Source organism: Vanessa tameamea, chromosome 4, assembly GCF_037043105.1.
Source record: "Vanessa tameamea isolate UH-Manoa-2023 chromosome 4, ilVanTame1 primary haplotype, whole genome shotgun sequence".
Classification (NCBI taxonomy): domain Eukaryota; kingdom Metazoa; phylum Arthropoda; class Insecta; order Lepidoptera; family Nymphalidae; genus Vanessa; species Vanessa tameamea.
This window is the reverse complement of record NC_087312.1, coordinates 8,058,419-8,075,486: the sequence shown is the minus strand read 5'-3', so window position 1 is coordinate 8,075,486 and position 17,068 is coordinate 8,058,419. Positions and strand designations below refer to the sequence as shown.

Below are 17,068 nucleotides of genomic sequence, written 5' to 3'. Positions count from 1 at the left end.
TAATAAAAGGACTAACTGTATGCCATATAAATTCAACTAAGGATGACATGGAGACAGAAGAGACACATGACGTAGAAAATAACCGTGCATAGGATTTTAATATAATTTAATTATATAACTTGGTGTAACAAATATTTAATGCTAAAAAAAATTGGTTCAATAATTTAAATACAATTTTGTTCACAAAATAACAAGCGAATCCGCTATCGAACTTTCTTGTTAAAACCATTCAATATATTCACTAAAATTTAATTATCAATAATAAATATGAACAATTTTCGGAATGTCGAATGCTTAAACATAAAATAAATTATATCTACTCATTATGTACGAACGATAAATACGATAAGTAATTTATATTTGGCATAAAAATATACGAAATGTATATTGAGAATCTTTTATGTTATAGCTATAGTAATATTATACTTGTAACACAATAAAAAGTCAAACGATGTGCGTCAAAATCTAAATGATCTATCACAACGCGTAACGTATTTGACATGCTTCGTTTTTATTTTATTCGACGTATAATGCATGTGTTGATACTTTAGCTTAGAGGCGCCAGATGCGAACACAAGAAAATGCGCTCAATAGGCAGGAGGATTAAGGTAGGCTTAAGAAGGTTTAGAGCCGGCAAGTCGGAGTTACTCAGAGGCACACACAGCTATTTTGTGTAGTTTATTCGTAACAGGATATACGAGATTTAGCAGCCAGAAAATGTACGAGACTCGAATTCAACAATTTCGACGCTTTCATACGTAACTCTATTACCTTGAATGTAAAAGACGCAGAACTACCTCTGAATTACGTATTTTTTATTCGTATGTACCTTTCGTAAGCTCTAGTTATACATTCATACTTGAAAATTAGGTGAATATATTCATGTTGATGTAAAAAATACCGAATATATTTTTTATTACTTTTCAATAAAAAGAAAATTAAGCGCTAGCAAAACAACACGAGATAAAAGTGAATCTTTTACGTTAGAAATGTGTCACTCAAACGCTTCATATAGAAACGTTGCTCTCAAATTTGATTTTGAATTTCACTCTATTCGCTCCGGAAACAAATTTCTCTTCAAAAGAGATCTTATTTTATTTCACTGCAAATAAACGGAAACCCACAATATAGCAACACCTAGGTGATACTTTCGTATATTGTTTTTTACTGTTTGGACAACAATTTCGGTCACGAATATCATATTCACTAAAACAAACAAACAAATTCAACAAAGAAATCATAAATGTTCAATGCGGCTGCCATATTCACGACAATAAGTAACCATAAAGACGGTATTTCATATAAGCGAAGTGCCTCGCTGTTACGAGTCGAGGGACGTGAGCTGAAAGAAGCCACCGTCTACGTTTATTGGAACACCTGCTTACATCGAGCACTGGCGACGATTTTAAAAGGTATAAACGGAAAGGCTGCCTGATGAAATTCTGGTTTATTTACAAAATAAACGCAATTAGTTCCGCACTCTGGCGCTTTTCGTAATAAGCCGATTCGATAGGCAATTTTGTGCGTCAATTTTACGCTCGCAGATGAGTTGAAATTATACGAAATGGAATATTTAACAATCCGCACGTAAATGCAGTTGTCTGTCTTACTTAATTTAAATAACAATAAACAATCCGAAAATTATTTTATTTTTAATAATATTTATACTTTTCGTTTAATTTAACAAAAAACCGAAACCATTGTTGTATTTTATTTGTTTAAGTAAACCTTGACAGACGTTGGCTTATCTATGTACATATATACTAAAAGCATAAGGATAGGTTGAACGGTACTTAAGTTGAAATGGTGTAGCGCCATCTAGCGGCAAGTTACAACAAAGTGGGTAGCATAGCAAGTTTCTTGGTGATCGGTCAAGCGGTGCTGAAATCTAATAATCTCAATCAAATGCACTATAAATTTTTACACATAAGAAACGTGTCAACTGTTTTTATAAGTCAAATAAAAAATAAATCAATTACTTTTTTGTGTCTATGTTCCGCAATAGCATCACTAATTGTGAGCCGATCTTGAAATTCTTTTTTATTCGACCGGGTACAAACCTAGTGGCTTTGTCGTTCGTTCCGTAATCGATATCTCGGTCTATTGTGTACCGATTTCATTCTTATTTTTCATTGAATAGATTATAAATTGTCCCGTATAAATTCAAAGAAAAAGATCCAACCGTAAATATATGAATATGTATGAAAGTTTAGAGGTTTACACTCATTGTCTATTTTACTCGATATCTTCTTTAAGTTTTAATTAATCTGTTTTTAATTAATAGATTATAATTAAGGTTGGTGTGATCAAGTATGGACTTTAAATTCATTGTTATACTTTTAAATTTTTGAATGTATATATTTACAACTAATCCTAAATTCACCTCGTTTTGTTTGCACAGATCACAAAGTATTACATATCAATGTTATTTTATTCATTTAACATTATTATTGTTCATTACGTATTTATGCTTTGTCTCTTTTCTAAGTAATATATTTCCCATGCGAATTAATAATGTTATAATATGTGCCTACATTATAACGAATTTAAAATACATTATACATCAATAAGATTCCAAAATAATAAGATCAATTCAATGAAATTATGTATATTGTAGATCTGGTCTGGCAAACAATGATAATAAATTTAAAGGCATTAGCGTCGACAACTCGACGTACGCTAAAAGTTACTATGTAATTCGAGCTACCGCACCGATATTTACGACGGGTATGATGCAGTAGTTTATGTAATTAATTCTCATATATTGGTATTGTTACGATGCCTTTGAAATAATATCGTCCGTTTGTAACTGAAATCAGAATACTGGAAAATGTTATGAGTCGATTTTAATGTTTATTGTACTTTTAATTTACATATATTTTAAACGAAATTTTAATATAAGTAAAAATTAATAAAAGCTTGCTAGACATGGGTGCGTTAAGGAGAGGGTTTAATAATATGATGTGCCTATTTTGCAGAATAGACAATCTAAGTCTAAATATTTACTTTTATAAGCTATTGGTAGGAGAGTTTTATTTTGTATAAATATTTTATAGAATATTTAAAGAGTAAGCAGTGCCCTTGTGTACATAATCGATTGATTCTTTTTTTGCTCGCAACTGTTTAAACCAAAGTATCAATGAATAAGTGAATATACCTTATATAAACTAGCCGTCTAATTGGATACCACCACTCATCAATTATCTTTCCGCCAAACATGGGTAACCTGCATTTCCGTGTTCCGGTTTGAATATTGTATAAACCAATGTCAGGCACGACAGGTATAACACTATAGAACTCATGATCGGCAATTATAGTGGGCGAATTCGACTACTAACTATCACAACCACGTAGTCAGTTTTTCAAATAAAGTATATATATATATATATATATCTGTATGTGTGTGTATGTATATAACATCGTATGCCAAGCAAATTTCTAATAGTTCAGCTATATTGTGCTTCTAGCAGTTCTTGACTAATACATATATTTTACTTTAATTTTACTTCCAAATTTTCGATAACAGTTTCGTCACCGTTCAAAACGCCATTTTTTCCCAAATCCACAATGGATATCATAGATTAATTAGCTCTCACCCAATGATATCGCGACAATTCGATGGCAAAAGTTATTTATTTGGCTTTTTTCTTCACGTAGATGGAATAGACTACATATACATATCGGAGGAAGATACGAATTTGAGTTAGTTAGTTAATTAGGGAATTTCTTAATATTGCATTTGTATTAAATAATTTTATTATCGCGTAAATCATACTAATTCATTCAAAGTTACTATTATATTATAGCATCTTACGTCACGACCAATCAGAGTAGAGTTATGGCCTCAAACGGGTCGAGGCGCCATCTTAACGGTTTTGGCGGGAATAGCGTAGTGACTATGAACTCTGTGGCGGGATGCTGGTGATGTGAAAAGCGGAATGCTAGATCGATTTGGATCATTGATAGAGTTAATAATGAATAAAAATGTTATATACAGTTAGATCGGTGTCGTAAGTATTCACAGGGCGATGGGATTTATTTATAAAGTTTCTGAATCAACTTTAACATCAAGGATCACAATGGCTACTGTGTTTAATTCGAGATGATTTACATAAAATAAAATGTATTGTGACATTTTTCGGACATTTAAAAATGAACTAAAATGGTTGTTTTATGTACTAGCTTTGTCTCGTTAAAATGTTGTTACAATATATAATAATAAAAAAATACTAAAACTAACAAATTTAACGAAAACAAAACAAGGCTGTCTATCCCGAGGGAAATCCGAAAAATCCCGAGATTAGTTTCAAACGTTATAATTACTGACACGTCTAAATTAGCGCTAATTAAATATGAACATAAACTTTACATTGTTATAACTTTTGATAGACTCGACCGATTTTTATGAAATAAAGATTAAACTATACCCCGAAACACTTACATACATTTGTATGTTATATCACTTTTCAAGAATAACAAGAATGATGGTTGAAAACAGTAGCAATTACTTCGTTATCTATCATGGCGCGAAAGAGAAATAAATCTTGACAATCTATTAAATTGCTTTTCATACAACGATGTATTATTTTCACATATCGTATATAAATCATTTGTTCATTCTGTCATATTTCATGTAAGTAATATTTATTTTATCATTTATTACCTACATACCTATATATATATATATATGTATATATTATAGAACTCAAACGATAAACAATAATGTAAAGTATTGTCACTTCTAAATATATTTATCTTACGTTTATAGATGGACAAGTAGCTCGACCGTATTTTTATAAAAAAAAAAAAAAACATGAAATGTAAAAAATACAAGTCCCAGATCGCAGCTTTGCACCGAAAAAGTTTGGGAGTATTGAAAACCAACAATATATAAATTAATTTTATTTTCTGTTTCTCATCAAGCGTATATATTTAACAGTCGAATACAATAACGCTTGTCTTTGAATTAATTACAATTATTCCTTTAAATTATTGTCGCAAAAGGCTACTTGACTAAAGTATACTAAGTCTAAGCTCTCATGTTCATAACAATCTTTGTGTACACATAATGAACAAATATATATATAAAAATATCCACACAAACAAAAACTTCTTCTAAGAACTTTATTTACGAACGAAACATAATAAACGAGAAGAGAAAAAGTTTCAATTTACAATATTGTTTCTTTTATTAAGAATCAATATTATGTTACGAATTGAACAAGCTTACATTGAGTTGCTTTAAATTTAAAAAGCTTATAATTAATGCTTTAATGTGGCTATACAAAGACATAGGATGTAATGAAATGACATTTAAAGAGTAATTACGATCAACTATAAAATATTGCTCAAGCCTTTTGACTCACTTTTTTATTTTATTTATTTATTTTTTATTCCTTTTTACAAGATTAAAGGGAGGGGTAAATAAGAATATTAGTTAAATAAGAATTATTTAATTGATTAGGGGCATTGCTACCTTTAAAAAAAAAAAGACAGCCACAGGGAGAGTTTTGGTAACTTGCAAATAGCTTTTTACTCAAACAAAGGCAGTTATTTTGAAATCATAGTCATACAAGTCAATTTTATATGTTTCTATGAATTTATTTTTTTTGATAACAGTCACAATTACTTCGTTATCTATGATGGCGCGAGAGGGTAAAGACTAATAATAAACAACTTGACACTGAATTTATGCGATATCATTGGACGAGAATTTAAATAAAAATGGCGTTTTTAATGTCAGCGAAGTATTATTAAATGGATATAAATAGTGTGGATTTCAAAATAAAAATATATAAATCAAACACTGTTTCAGTGAGTAGGTATTAGCAAATCATATGGAATATATTAATCTATCTATTCTTACTTCGATTGAAATGGGCTACATTATAATTAAATTTTAGTTCTTGAATTTATATTATAATTGAATATAGTTTAAAATATTTTGTGAGAAATTCGTAGTTGTCAAAATGTACGTCAATTTATCGTTTTAAATGCTCCACATTTCCGAATGATTCAAATATTCTGCAGTAAAATTAACATATACGTCATACCTAATTCCAATATAATAATTTAATTAATACTCAAACCCGTATCCAAGTTAGGCGTTATCGTCGCTAAATAATGAAACTAATATTTATTTTAGAATTTCGTTTGGATCGAAATTATTTTATTATATTTTTATTTATTTATCCTTATTGCTAAAATGATTGATATAATATATAACATAAAAGCAATAGCAGACTTTACATACAATATTCTATTGGCATAAAATTTAATCATAATTGTGTTTATAATTCATCTCGTGCTCGGCGGTGAAGGAAAACATCGTGAGGAAACCTGCATGTGTGTAATTTGAACGAAATTCTGCCACATGTGTATTCCACCAACCCGCATTGGAGCAGCGTGGTGGAATATGCTCCATACCTTCTCCTCAACGGGAGAGGAGGCCTTAGCCCAGCAGTGGGAAATTTACAGGCTGATTATGTATAAAATTTAATCAATATTTAACAACTTTGAGAATAGCTGACCCTTAATAATCATATTTTAATAGATGAGGCTGTGACTTCGCTTGCTTGCAATACATTTTGCGACAAAACCTGTTTACAACTCTGTATTACCAACATTACCCCCCCCCCCCCTTAAAGGACAAAAAGTAGATAACAAAGATGAAATAGTACATAACAGGTGTTTTTCGTTCCAAATCAATAGGATAATTATCTTTATAAAACTATACAGAAGCTGATTCCGTCTTCAATATTATTATTTTAGGTGATTTTATTATATTATAGTACTAAAAATGATATCTATGCAATCTTTATTTTTTTTTTTTAAAATGTATATATACTGTTTTAATTGTAAAATGTTAACATTTTTTTTTTCATGTATTATTGTAGCCTCATGATATTGACAGAAATGATATTTAGCTTCGAGTTATACGCGACTATAACAAAAACAGAATTATCAAGATTCAACATTTTCTATGTCTTTGCAACTATCCAGTGATTATTTTAGGTTAATTTTATAACAGTATGACGTGAGGAGGTCATACAAATATAAAGTGACAGAAGAATATATTTTGTGTTGTTTCCCTGAAACGCTAAGTTGATCGTCTTCCCAAAACATTATAAAGTGTATGCAAACACGCCGACTAAATCACTCTATTAAATAACAATTCAATAGAATATTTATCAAATAATTTGCGTAAATAGTTTGAAAAAAGTTTCACTAAAACATTTAACCAAGAATTACACGAAGAAATACCGCTTTCACCCTTCCTTACAAGCGATTACCGCGCACCACTCATCACGACGAAAACCGCTCGTTTACAAGCTCAATAATTAACCGAACCTTGAAACTTTAACCATCAGCTAATTTCACCCCTAACCATGCTAGGACCAACTTGTTCAGAGAAGCGATTTGTTCTCAATTTCGACATATTCTAACTTAAATGTTAAAATGCCATATTCGTTTTATAGTATGTAATTAAAAGCTTAAAATACGATAGACCCGATAAAAACCTATTCACAATTATAGATCGTTAAACAATGATGACTTTTTAGACGAAAACATATATCCGCAAAATTCGTATAATCGAGATATATCGATATTAAATCCACGAAAACCAATGACATGACATTTCAGCGGGCGGCCATGTTTTACGTTTACGGGTGCGTACAAAAAGCTGCGTAAAGAATGATTATTGTTAGTTTTCACCACAATAAATGGAAAATAAAGATGTTTGATAATGATAACGTTTATAAAAAGTTATATGAAAAGTAAATGATAAACCGTATTTGTTTAGTTTTATTTATTTCACCCGAGCGAATCCCAGTTATCATATATAAATATATCTACAAAACCCAGAAAAAACAAACATTTTCAAATCTTACTATAAAAATAAATCAACGAGAGCGTTTGTGTCGCGGACGCAACCTCTCTTCAAGGGGAGATCAATTCTTAGCCCAGAAGTATGACATTTATTTTACTTTTAAAAGAGTTTGCGCTTACTCGTGCAAATTCATTTGCCCATTCAAGCGCGACTGGCAAATATTCAACGATGTCTCATGAATTCGTAGAATTACTATAGATTCAGTTAGGAGAGTTTTCTTTATGTAATTTCAATGAAAGATATAGTACAAACTTATTCTATGATGTTTATTTTTGCACCTTTTCTTATAAGGATTTAATATTTAATGACGTTTGGTAATATTTCAGGTAAAGCAGTGCGATTAAGTACGAATTAATTTCGTATATCACTCGCGAAATGTTGACTACTGACTTACGATGATGCGCCATTTTGATACGTATATCAAATAAATATTATAATTATTATAGGCAATGCCGCTTATCACATTCTGACATTCAATGCTCGCGATGTCGAGTTTTTTCTTACAGAATAGCTACAAAGCATCGCTTTATTTTATTAAAAAAAAAAAACAAATTGTATTTATTTTCAAAGGAATTTTGATCGGTCATTTCGGACATAACAGAACAAAGGCATGAGACTTGTATGTTTATATCACTAATATGTTGATACCATTGCTCATTTATATAATGAGCAGGCCTGAATCAGTTCATTACGGTAATTAGTTCACTGCCACAGCTGCAATTAGACTCTAGCTGGTTAATGAAACAAATATGGAATACGAGTAAAGCTTTTTTCTTCTGAAATTTATATAGTCCGAATTAGTAATAAGTAATAGTGGTATTTACTTCTTCCCGCTGACTAAAATACTAATAATAGAAGTAAATTGAACATTATTTCATGAACTATGTTTACATCTAATAACAAATTCTAGGGATTAAGATGACATTGGGAAAATATATACAGGGTTATTGGTAATTCGACGTATTCCCGTTAGGAGGTGATAGGGGTAATTATTTGCGATAATTTTAACCACTATATGCATAATGCAAAAGTGAACCATTTTTGAGTTATCACGTTTTTTAGATTTTTTCAAAATAAGTCAAAATTGCAACTTCAAAAATTTATTTAAAAAAAAGCATCTATTAAAATCTATTTTTTTCTTCTGATTTATAAAAACGATTAAACATTGAATATTTTTCAATATTTAAACAATAATTATCGGTCCAAATTTAAAAATGCGAGACAAAAAACGATATTATTTCAATATTTTTTTTATTTTTTTCCCTCAAATATGTATAATTATTTTAAAAACATAATCGTTTAATTAGCTTTCCGAAAATGTATAAAAACTAGGAATTTATTTCAAAGCAACCGATATCAAATGATCAGAAAGGACGCTGGTGGAAATTCGTATTCGAACATGACCGAATTCGTACTAAAGGTCGCTCTTTAAAATTCCCGCAAAATTGATTTAAAATAATAACCAATGTAAAAAGTCTTACTTATTTACTTAACTTACTTAATACAAATTTAAAATAAAATTTAGATACATAAACAGTTCAGTAGCTAAGTTACAATTAAGATATTTTGTAATTTAGCCTAGTTCTTGCTCGAAGTGACTTTCCCCTATTGGGAAAGCCATCAAGCCATCGCCTAGCATTGATACCAAAATGCAGGACATCCATCTTGCTGGTATATCATATTTTCCCTAGTAGCCAAAGGTACGTCTTCGAGGAGGCCAAACATTTTATTTGCCAAAAAATCTTCGTAAACTGCAGTATTTAGATTGCTTGGTAAAAAATATGGTCCGATTAAATTGTTGTCAATTATTGCCATCCAGAAGAAAAAAATACATTTTAATTGATACTTTTTTTAAATAAATTTTTGAAGTTGCATTTTGGACTTATTTTGAAAAAATCTAAAAAACGGGATAACTCGAAAATTGTTCACTTTTGCATCATGCATATGGGGGTGAAAATTATTGCAAATAATCACCCCTATCACCGCCTAACGGGAATACGTCGAATTACCAATAACCCTGTATAAATACAAATGTATATAATGATATCTGCCGTTGTCATGGCAAAAGAAAAACTTCATTCACAAGGACATTCGACATAAATACATCTGAAAACAATACTTGTATCCAATATATTTGTTATTGTTACAATGGGTCAGTGTTTTTCCTTCGGAAAACATTATCAATCATACCATTCCGTGACATAAGTGGACCCTCCTCATCCGAGCTCAAAGTTCCATTACTCACAAAGCCACGCCCAGGTCTGATTCCGTCCTCCGACCATTGCGACAATAACCTACTGATACCGTTACGAAAGAACGTCATTCCATATTGTAGAAGGCACTGTTCTAGGCAAAAAGAAATGCTAAAAGTAACGAGCAGTCCCTTCAGTTGCTATCTCGTTACACCCGGAAAATTAACCGCGTCGGCTCGGCGCGGACGGCGATGTTATCTATAGTATCTAAAGTCATCCTTAAAATTTAGGTAAAGTATTTTCAGAGGAGTGATTAAAATCACATTAAATCGCATTTAACGTTATAACGACTTGCTAACTAAAGTATCTGAAATTGTTATTTAAAAACATGATGAAAATATATTCAAAATTATAATCGGTGGTAGGGCTAACAACCAGAAATGATTTGTATTTTTATAGTTATTTATCGGTTTTGATGGTGACTGAGGTCAAGTCAGTCAATCGACTCTGGTCTCCCTCGTGACTTTAATCTCGTCAGCTACCATGGGGATTGGCGACGCATTGGAAGTGGTCGGAATGATTAATATTTCTCATTATTCAATGGTCCATTTCTCGTCTTGTCTATTTTTAATTAAATAAAATACCTAAGTGACACTTGGTCTGAATTTTCTATGACAAACTACATAATTATATTACTTGCTGCGATCATGTTATGTCCATGGTATGTCGGTATAATTACAATGCATTTAATAACAGACTGGCAGTATCAAACTATTGGTAGGCAGATGTAAAAACCACGAAGGCAAATATTCAGACCAACCTAAATTATATATTTTCGATACAAATCAACTTTAATCGTATTGTATCGACTAATGTTATGCTCACTTTTATAGCAAGTCATTAAACGGGATCCAAAAGCCCCGACTGCTATTCCGAATAATATGTATCATCATAACACAGAGGAAACAAGGTTATTTTGTCGTTAACACTGTTGTCACAAATTAATTGATATTAGCGTTTTTAATTAGAGTCCCTTTATTGAACTGTCGGGCAAGCGGAAGAGATCGACCCATTCCGTCGAACGATGTTCCGTTTTAATTAAACTTACAAGCTACTTGTACACTTCAAACTAGACTCATATTTCATTTCATTTTTTTAGTACATGTCGATAGAATTATAATAACAAAGTGTCATTAGACAAAATATTCAGGATACGAGTATATGTAAACAAAGGCATTAAAGCCGAGTGTTAGGTGATTTTTATAGCGGCTAAGGAGGATGGTCCCCGGCTGTTATGGCAGCTATAAACGCCCGTGTTGAGTTGACGTTTTAAGAAAATTCCACCCCACGACAAAGCTATTTGCCACCTACAGGGGGATCTGCCTTAGAAGCTTTCAAATTATCAAGATTCATTTAGTGAATAGCCGACTTAATGACAAGTAAAATCCTTTGAAAAATATATTGTACCATAAATAAAATTATAAATCAAAGTAGAAACGGCTCTCACGAGATCTTAGATTAGAGATACAAAAGATTAAATCTACTTAGCTGTTAATTTATGTTTTCACAGAATATATAAGGATTTTTTAACGTTTTTATAGGTTTGTTGTAAGTAAGGTAAAAATTGAGCATGACCGTTGATTTTAACCTACTACTAATTATAATATCGATTTTAAACCTTGCAAGTATATGTAATTCGGATGGCATTAAAATAGTTTTGGTCGTAAATTTTTCAATTGTTACTCATGTTTGAACTCATGTAGTTTGCTTTTTCGAATCCCACTTACACTTTTTATCACTACCAAATCTGTTCCAGTGACATAAGGATGTACATATACTATAATCGTTCTCCTTATTTCATCGTAAGATATTTTTTCCCCACTCTACTCCTTTGCACTGTTGTCACATACGATAAAATAACACATGTACAAAACTTCTTAAATGATCTCATACCGAAATGGATAAATATTTTCATGATAAATAATGATATACATTACTTTGACTGTCGTCTCGCAGGCGTGAGGCATCGTCGCATTTCTCTTAAGAACATGTCACAAGCGATACCATAAATGACATGAGAATTTCAAAATTTTAAGATATCCTCTAACGTCATTAATAATCTCTCTTATTTTTCTCTTTAATTTTTTTTTACAAAAATACATTTTTCATATCTAACGTCGTTTATTTCGACTCGTAATTTGGATCTCCTTAGAAATTATGTACAATCAGTTTTATTTCAGTCATTACTTAGTCATTTAAGTCGAGAGATAAAGAATGGTTTCAGGCAACAAGACCGCCATTTGTTCAAACTAAATATGTTTTCCAATAAAATATTCAAATAAACAAAATATGTGTACATACTTGACTATATCTCAGTGAGCTGAACATAATTGGCAATTTGTTCTATCACAGGAAAACTTATAGAAGTCAGATGAAATCTTAGCTGGGGAAGCTAAGACGACAAACAGCAATATTTAGTAGTTCGTGACAGTAATCCCCAGCAAGCAGTGCACTCGAGCGCGCCCTCATCACGGATTCTCGAGGGCGCGCTAAATGTAGGCCACGAAGTTCCCGCCCGCCCGCCACGGGAATATTGCTTTGTCACTTGGCGACATCGTTGTTTCCTAAGCCCAAGTAATTGGAAATAGTTGAAATAACTCGAACAATATCGCTTACTTTGCATAGACGTTATGTATTAATATGAAATGTCTGAGATGTTCCGTGTCTTAGAGGTATGTCTTACCTTGTAATGCTCCTTAAAGGATTAATATTATATCCTGAAAATAAAATTTATTAACAACAGAAATATAAAGCCGAATGTTTTAATTTACATTTAATAATTTTTTTATCAAAACAAGTAACTAAGCATTATTCTGATCAACTTAAATAACAATCCTGCGAAAGCAACGTAATTGTGAATTTTCTAACTAAAAGTTTCGTCGGGCCAATTAAAATGAAGTCGTAACTACAGTATCGGAGCGCGTGGGTCGAATGAAAGTAGGTACCACAAAAGGCGAAGGAAAAGGAGCTGACACAATAAAAAAGGAATGAGAATTTCTTACAGCCGCTGTAGACATTAAACGGAGCCCGAACGGGAAACCAGTCAACATTTACTTCTTCGTTATTATGATTAGAGCCATTGTTTTCATTTGTGACTCGAGCCTAATCATTGCATTTTCTGAAATCGACTATAACTCTAGTCAAAATCTAAGTTCGTATTAAACATGTTTATAATGAATAGAAGCAAATACAAACGAAACGATGCAAATTTAATCACAATAATTACTAATATTTATTTTTTACTTTCACCAATATTCTTAGGATGAGAATTGAATACGACTTTGTGGTCGCTAAACAACCAGTGAACTGTTGAACTATTAGGTCACTATATAAGAATAAAGTTGAATCAAGATATACCGGCTACCGGCCTTACTTATTTAACAGGTGTTTGTTAAAACTCGATTTATCTCTTTCTGTCATCCTTGATTTGAAATTCGAATGAAAAAGATCAATCTAGTTCAACTAATCACCCCCTGAGCAACATTTATAAGTAAAGCCGTATGTCTTTAGGTGACAATCAACACGTTACTAGATAATCTGTTTACTCAATCCAGTATATGTCAATATTCTATTAAACACAAAGCTTAGTGTGTGCCTATTAACACAATACAAGATACCGGTCATCTACATTAACCGTATATGTACCTAGCTGACAATCTCGTGATATACACGGATATATACTTATTAGTTAAGTACACATGAACTGATTGATTTAATCACGCGACATTTCCTAATAATATATCTATTAAGTGATAATTATATTATAGCAATTAACTATATCACTCGAAATGAATGTCCGTATATGTACATACATAAACTAAAATTTGTTTATCATCATCCTCCTGCCTTTATCCCAATCTTACTTGGGGTCGGCGCAGCATGTCTTCTTCTTCCATACTTCTCTGTCGGACGTCATCTTATAAATTTTAGTTTATATAGATGACAAAAAGCGTATTGGGAAAGTATAAGTGGGAAGCAATAAAAGCGAGTAATAGTATAGTATAGTATAGTATAGTATATTATATTATAGTATAAGGGTTATATAAATTTAATTGTATTCAATTAATATATCTGTAATTAGATTTAATCGGTGGTCAATGTAACTACTGAGATTCTCGCCAGTTCTTCTCGGTAGAATCCACATTTCGAACTGTACGTAGATCAAAATTTAATATAATTTAGTTAAATGACCTAAATGTACTCGTAAGATCAATTTGAATAACTATATTTTGATTTCGATATTTAGATTCTAAAATAATTCAAATATATAATAGTATACTTATATATTATGTCAATTTTAATGAATTTTTAACGATCACATAATTTTCGAATAGTATTATGTTGAAATGTTATTTTTGTTAATATTTGCATAAATAATTTCAATAAATATTTTTTTATATGAGTGTCAGTAATTATTTCGGAACGCACTCAACGCAACGGAATTTGTAAATCTAATCAAATGTATACACGTTTATTCCGACTATTCATTGTTATATTGACGCAATCTAGAAACGTTTCAGTGTAACTACCGTCAATCAAATCGATACAGCTGACATTGTAATATAAATACATGTCTACGTATAAATAAACAAGTTACGGGGTAGAACATGTTGATCCTAAGTCTCGCGGGTCGAAATCCGGGCAAACACTACTAAGTTTTCGAAGTAAACCTTCTTAAGTAAAATTTCAAGATCAAACTTGAAGTAGGGTCCTCCAAAAAAGGTTTTATTTCTATCACGTGTAATATTGGACGTGTTTTTTTTTAAGTGCCAATGTTTTATAGACTATGCTTTACTTTTTAGTTTTTGTACTACTATATATTAAATGAGGAGAGTCATCTTAAAATAAAAACGAACCGCCAACCAAATCATTCAAGGATTGTTAATCGTGCTATTGGTATAGCACTAAGTCATCAGATTTGATATTACTGAATAGGATGCCTCATAAGGTTGAATTACGGTATTAGGGATGAGTGAGCCAGTGCAATGTGCACGAGGGCCTCGACCACTAAAAATGACTGGATTCATAAAACTAATGTCAATTACAAAAAATTAAACGTTATAATTAAACAAAAATATTTTCTTACTATCAACAAAATAAATATATTTAAATATCGAACATTAATTTTAAATTCGATTGTTAACGATATACTTAGGTTAGGTGAGGTTAGAGATTATGCATTTTTAAAGAATTGGGAATGTGTTTTATTTAATCGACAACCCATAAGATTCAAATAAACGGTTCAAGTAAATATCAAATGTAAACGTTCGTCGACGACGTTTGTATGCCAGCAGTAAACAAAGATAACGGGTATGGTTTTACGATCGAAACGTAGTTAGCTTGCTATTTTATTGGGTCATATAGATTCTATGTATTTATGATACATTAAGGAAATTGTATACGGCGAGAAACTAAGTAAGCAGAACGTTGATCCAAAGCTCGCTATTGTGCACGTGAGACAGATACAGGGATGAGGAGCTTAGCTGGATTACGCTAGAAGCGCTGGTTGATTATGCTTCTGCTTGATTTACTGCGACGCGATACCGTTAAGCGGTACCGACTTGACTGCCTAATAAAGGAACGTACCGAAAACGGACAATTTATAGAGTTACACGTACCGTGGCAATCAATTCCCAGCTGCTGAGAAAACAGCAAGAAATATATTAAGACCCTCATCTGTCAACATTCGAAAAGGGTCGGTGAAGTTGTTAAATACGGCCTTTGAAAAATTCGACAAAAGGTAAACTTGAGTCAGGAATGTTTACGCGAGAAAATGGTCATTTAAATGCGGATCACAGCAGTGATTAGCCGGCTACCGGTACACTGCTCACTGACACCTTTCAACCCCTAGAGGATTTCTATTGTTGGACCGATTTCAAATTACCTGTTTTATTGCAGCATTCGGACGCCTGCGTGAATTAGACTCATTATGATATTTAGACTAACGAGTCTCGTAAACGGTCACCAACAAAAATTATCTTAATATTATGAAGATTTCCTTTTAATTATAAAGCCTAAACGTTCTATAAAATCAAAAGTAATAGAGCCCAAAGGAAAATTATATTTTCTTCATTAATGGTTTGATGATAAATAGAAACGGTATATTTTAATCTATAATTTCGATTTAGTTATTTACTCTTTTCAATCTTATTTTTCTTTTCATTTTTATTTTAGAAAGGTCTCGGTCTTCTTGCAATAAGACATAAGTCGCGTGTTAAGTTAAAAAAATATATATTATGAAATATTACATATCTAAAATGATATTTAATTTGTTATTGTTTTTAAAAACTAATCTCAATATACGATCGCACTGTTTATAATAAAATGCGAATAGGTAACATACCTGAGTTAGGCTGGTTATCAGAATTGGGCCGCGCCGATGGTGCTCCATCTCTTGCCTCCACCTCCAACGCGTAGGCTCCTTGCTTCTCTCTGTCGAACACCACTTTAGTGAAGATCTCGCCGGTCTGCATGCTGATCTCGAAGAAGTCCTTGCCCTCATTCCGAGGTGAGTCCACGATGTAGTAATACACCTAAAGGGTAAATTTAATTAGATATAGTTATACCATTACTAAAGTTATTTATTAATATTATCTATAAATATTCAATCATGTATTATGTACCCATATATATACTACATATTTATTATATATATTTTATCGTCGCTATGACACTCTACACACATCTAGCATATGCTATATATAGAAGCAAATTTATTTCATTACTTTACTTGATAACGTCAGCCATATAGTAAGAATAATATTTTATTATGTGCCTAGTTTTTAAAAGACATATATTCTTATAGTAATATTAGTTGTTTATTATTTATTGTTATTAAATTATTTAAGTTAAATGTTAAACATTTAACTTAAATGAATATGTTTTATATAATTTTATTTTTATTATTATTTTTATTATCCGCAAA

General features: G+C 31.4%; 1 protein-coding gene across 5 annotated transcripts in view; it reads right to left on the bottom strand.

The window, feature by feature from the left end:
* LOC113394476 (neural-cadherin) overlaps positions 1-17,068 on the bottom strand; it is a 305,699-nt gene that overhangs the window by 226,191 nt on the left and 62,440 nt on the right. For all 5 annotated transcript variants that reach the window (XM_064220567.1, XM_064220568.1, XM_026631798.2 and 2 more), the window contains exon 12: positions 16,487-16,676. In XM_064220567.1, coding sequence (XP_064076637.1) covers positions 16,487-16,676 — 190 coding nt within the window. The remainder of the gene's footprint in view (positions 1-16,486; positions 16,677-17,068) is intronic.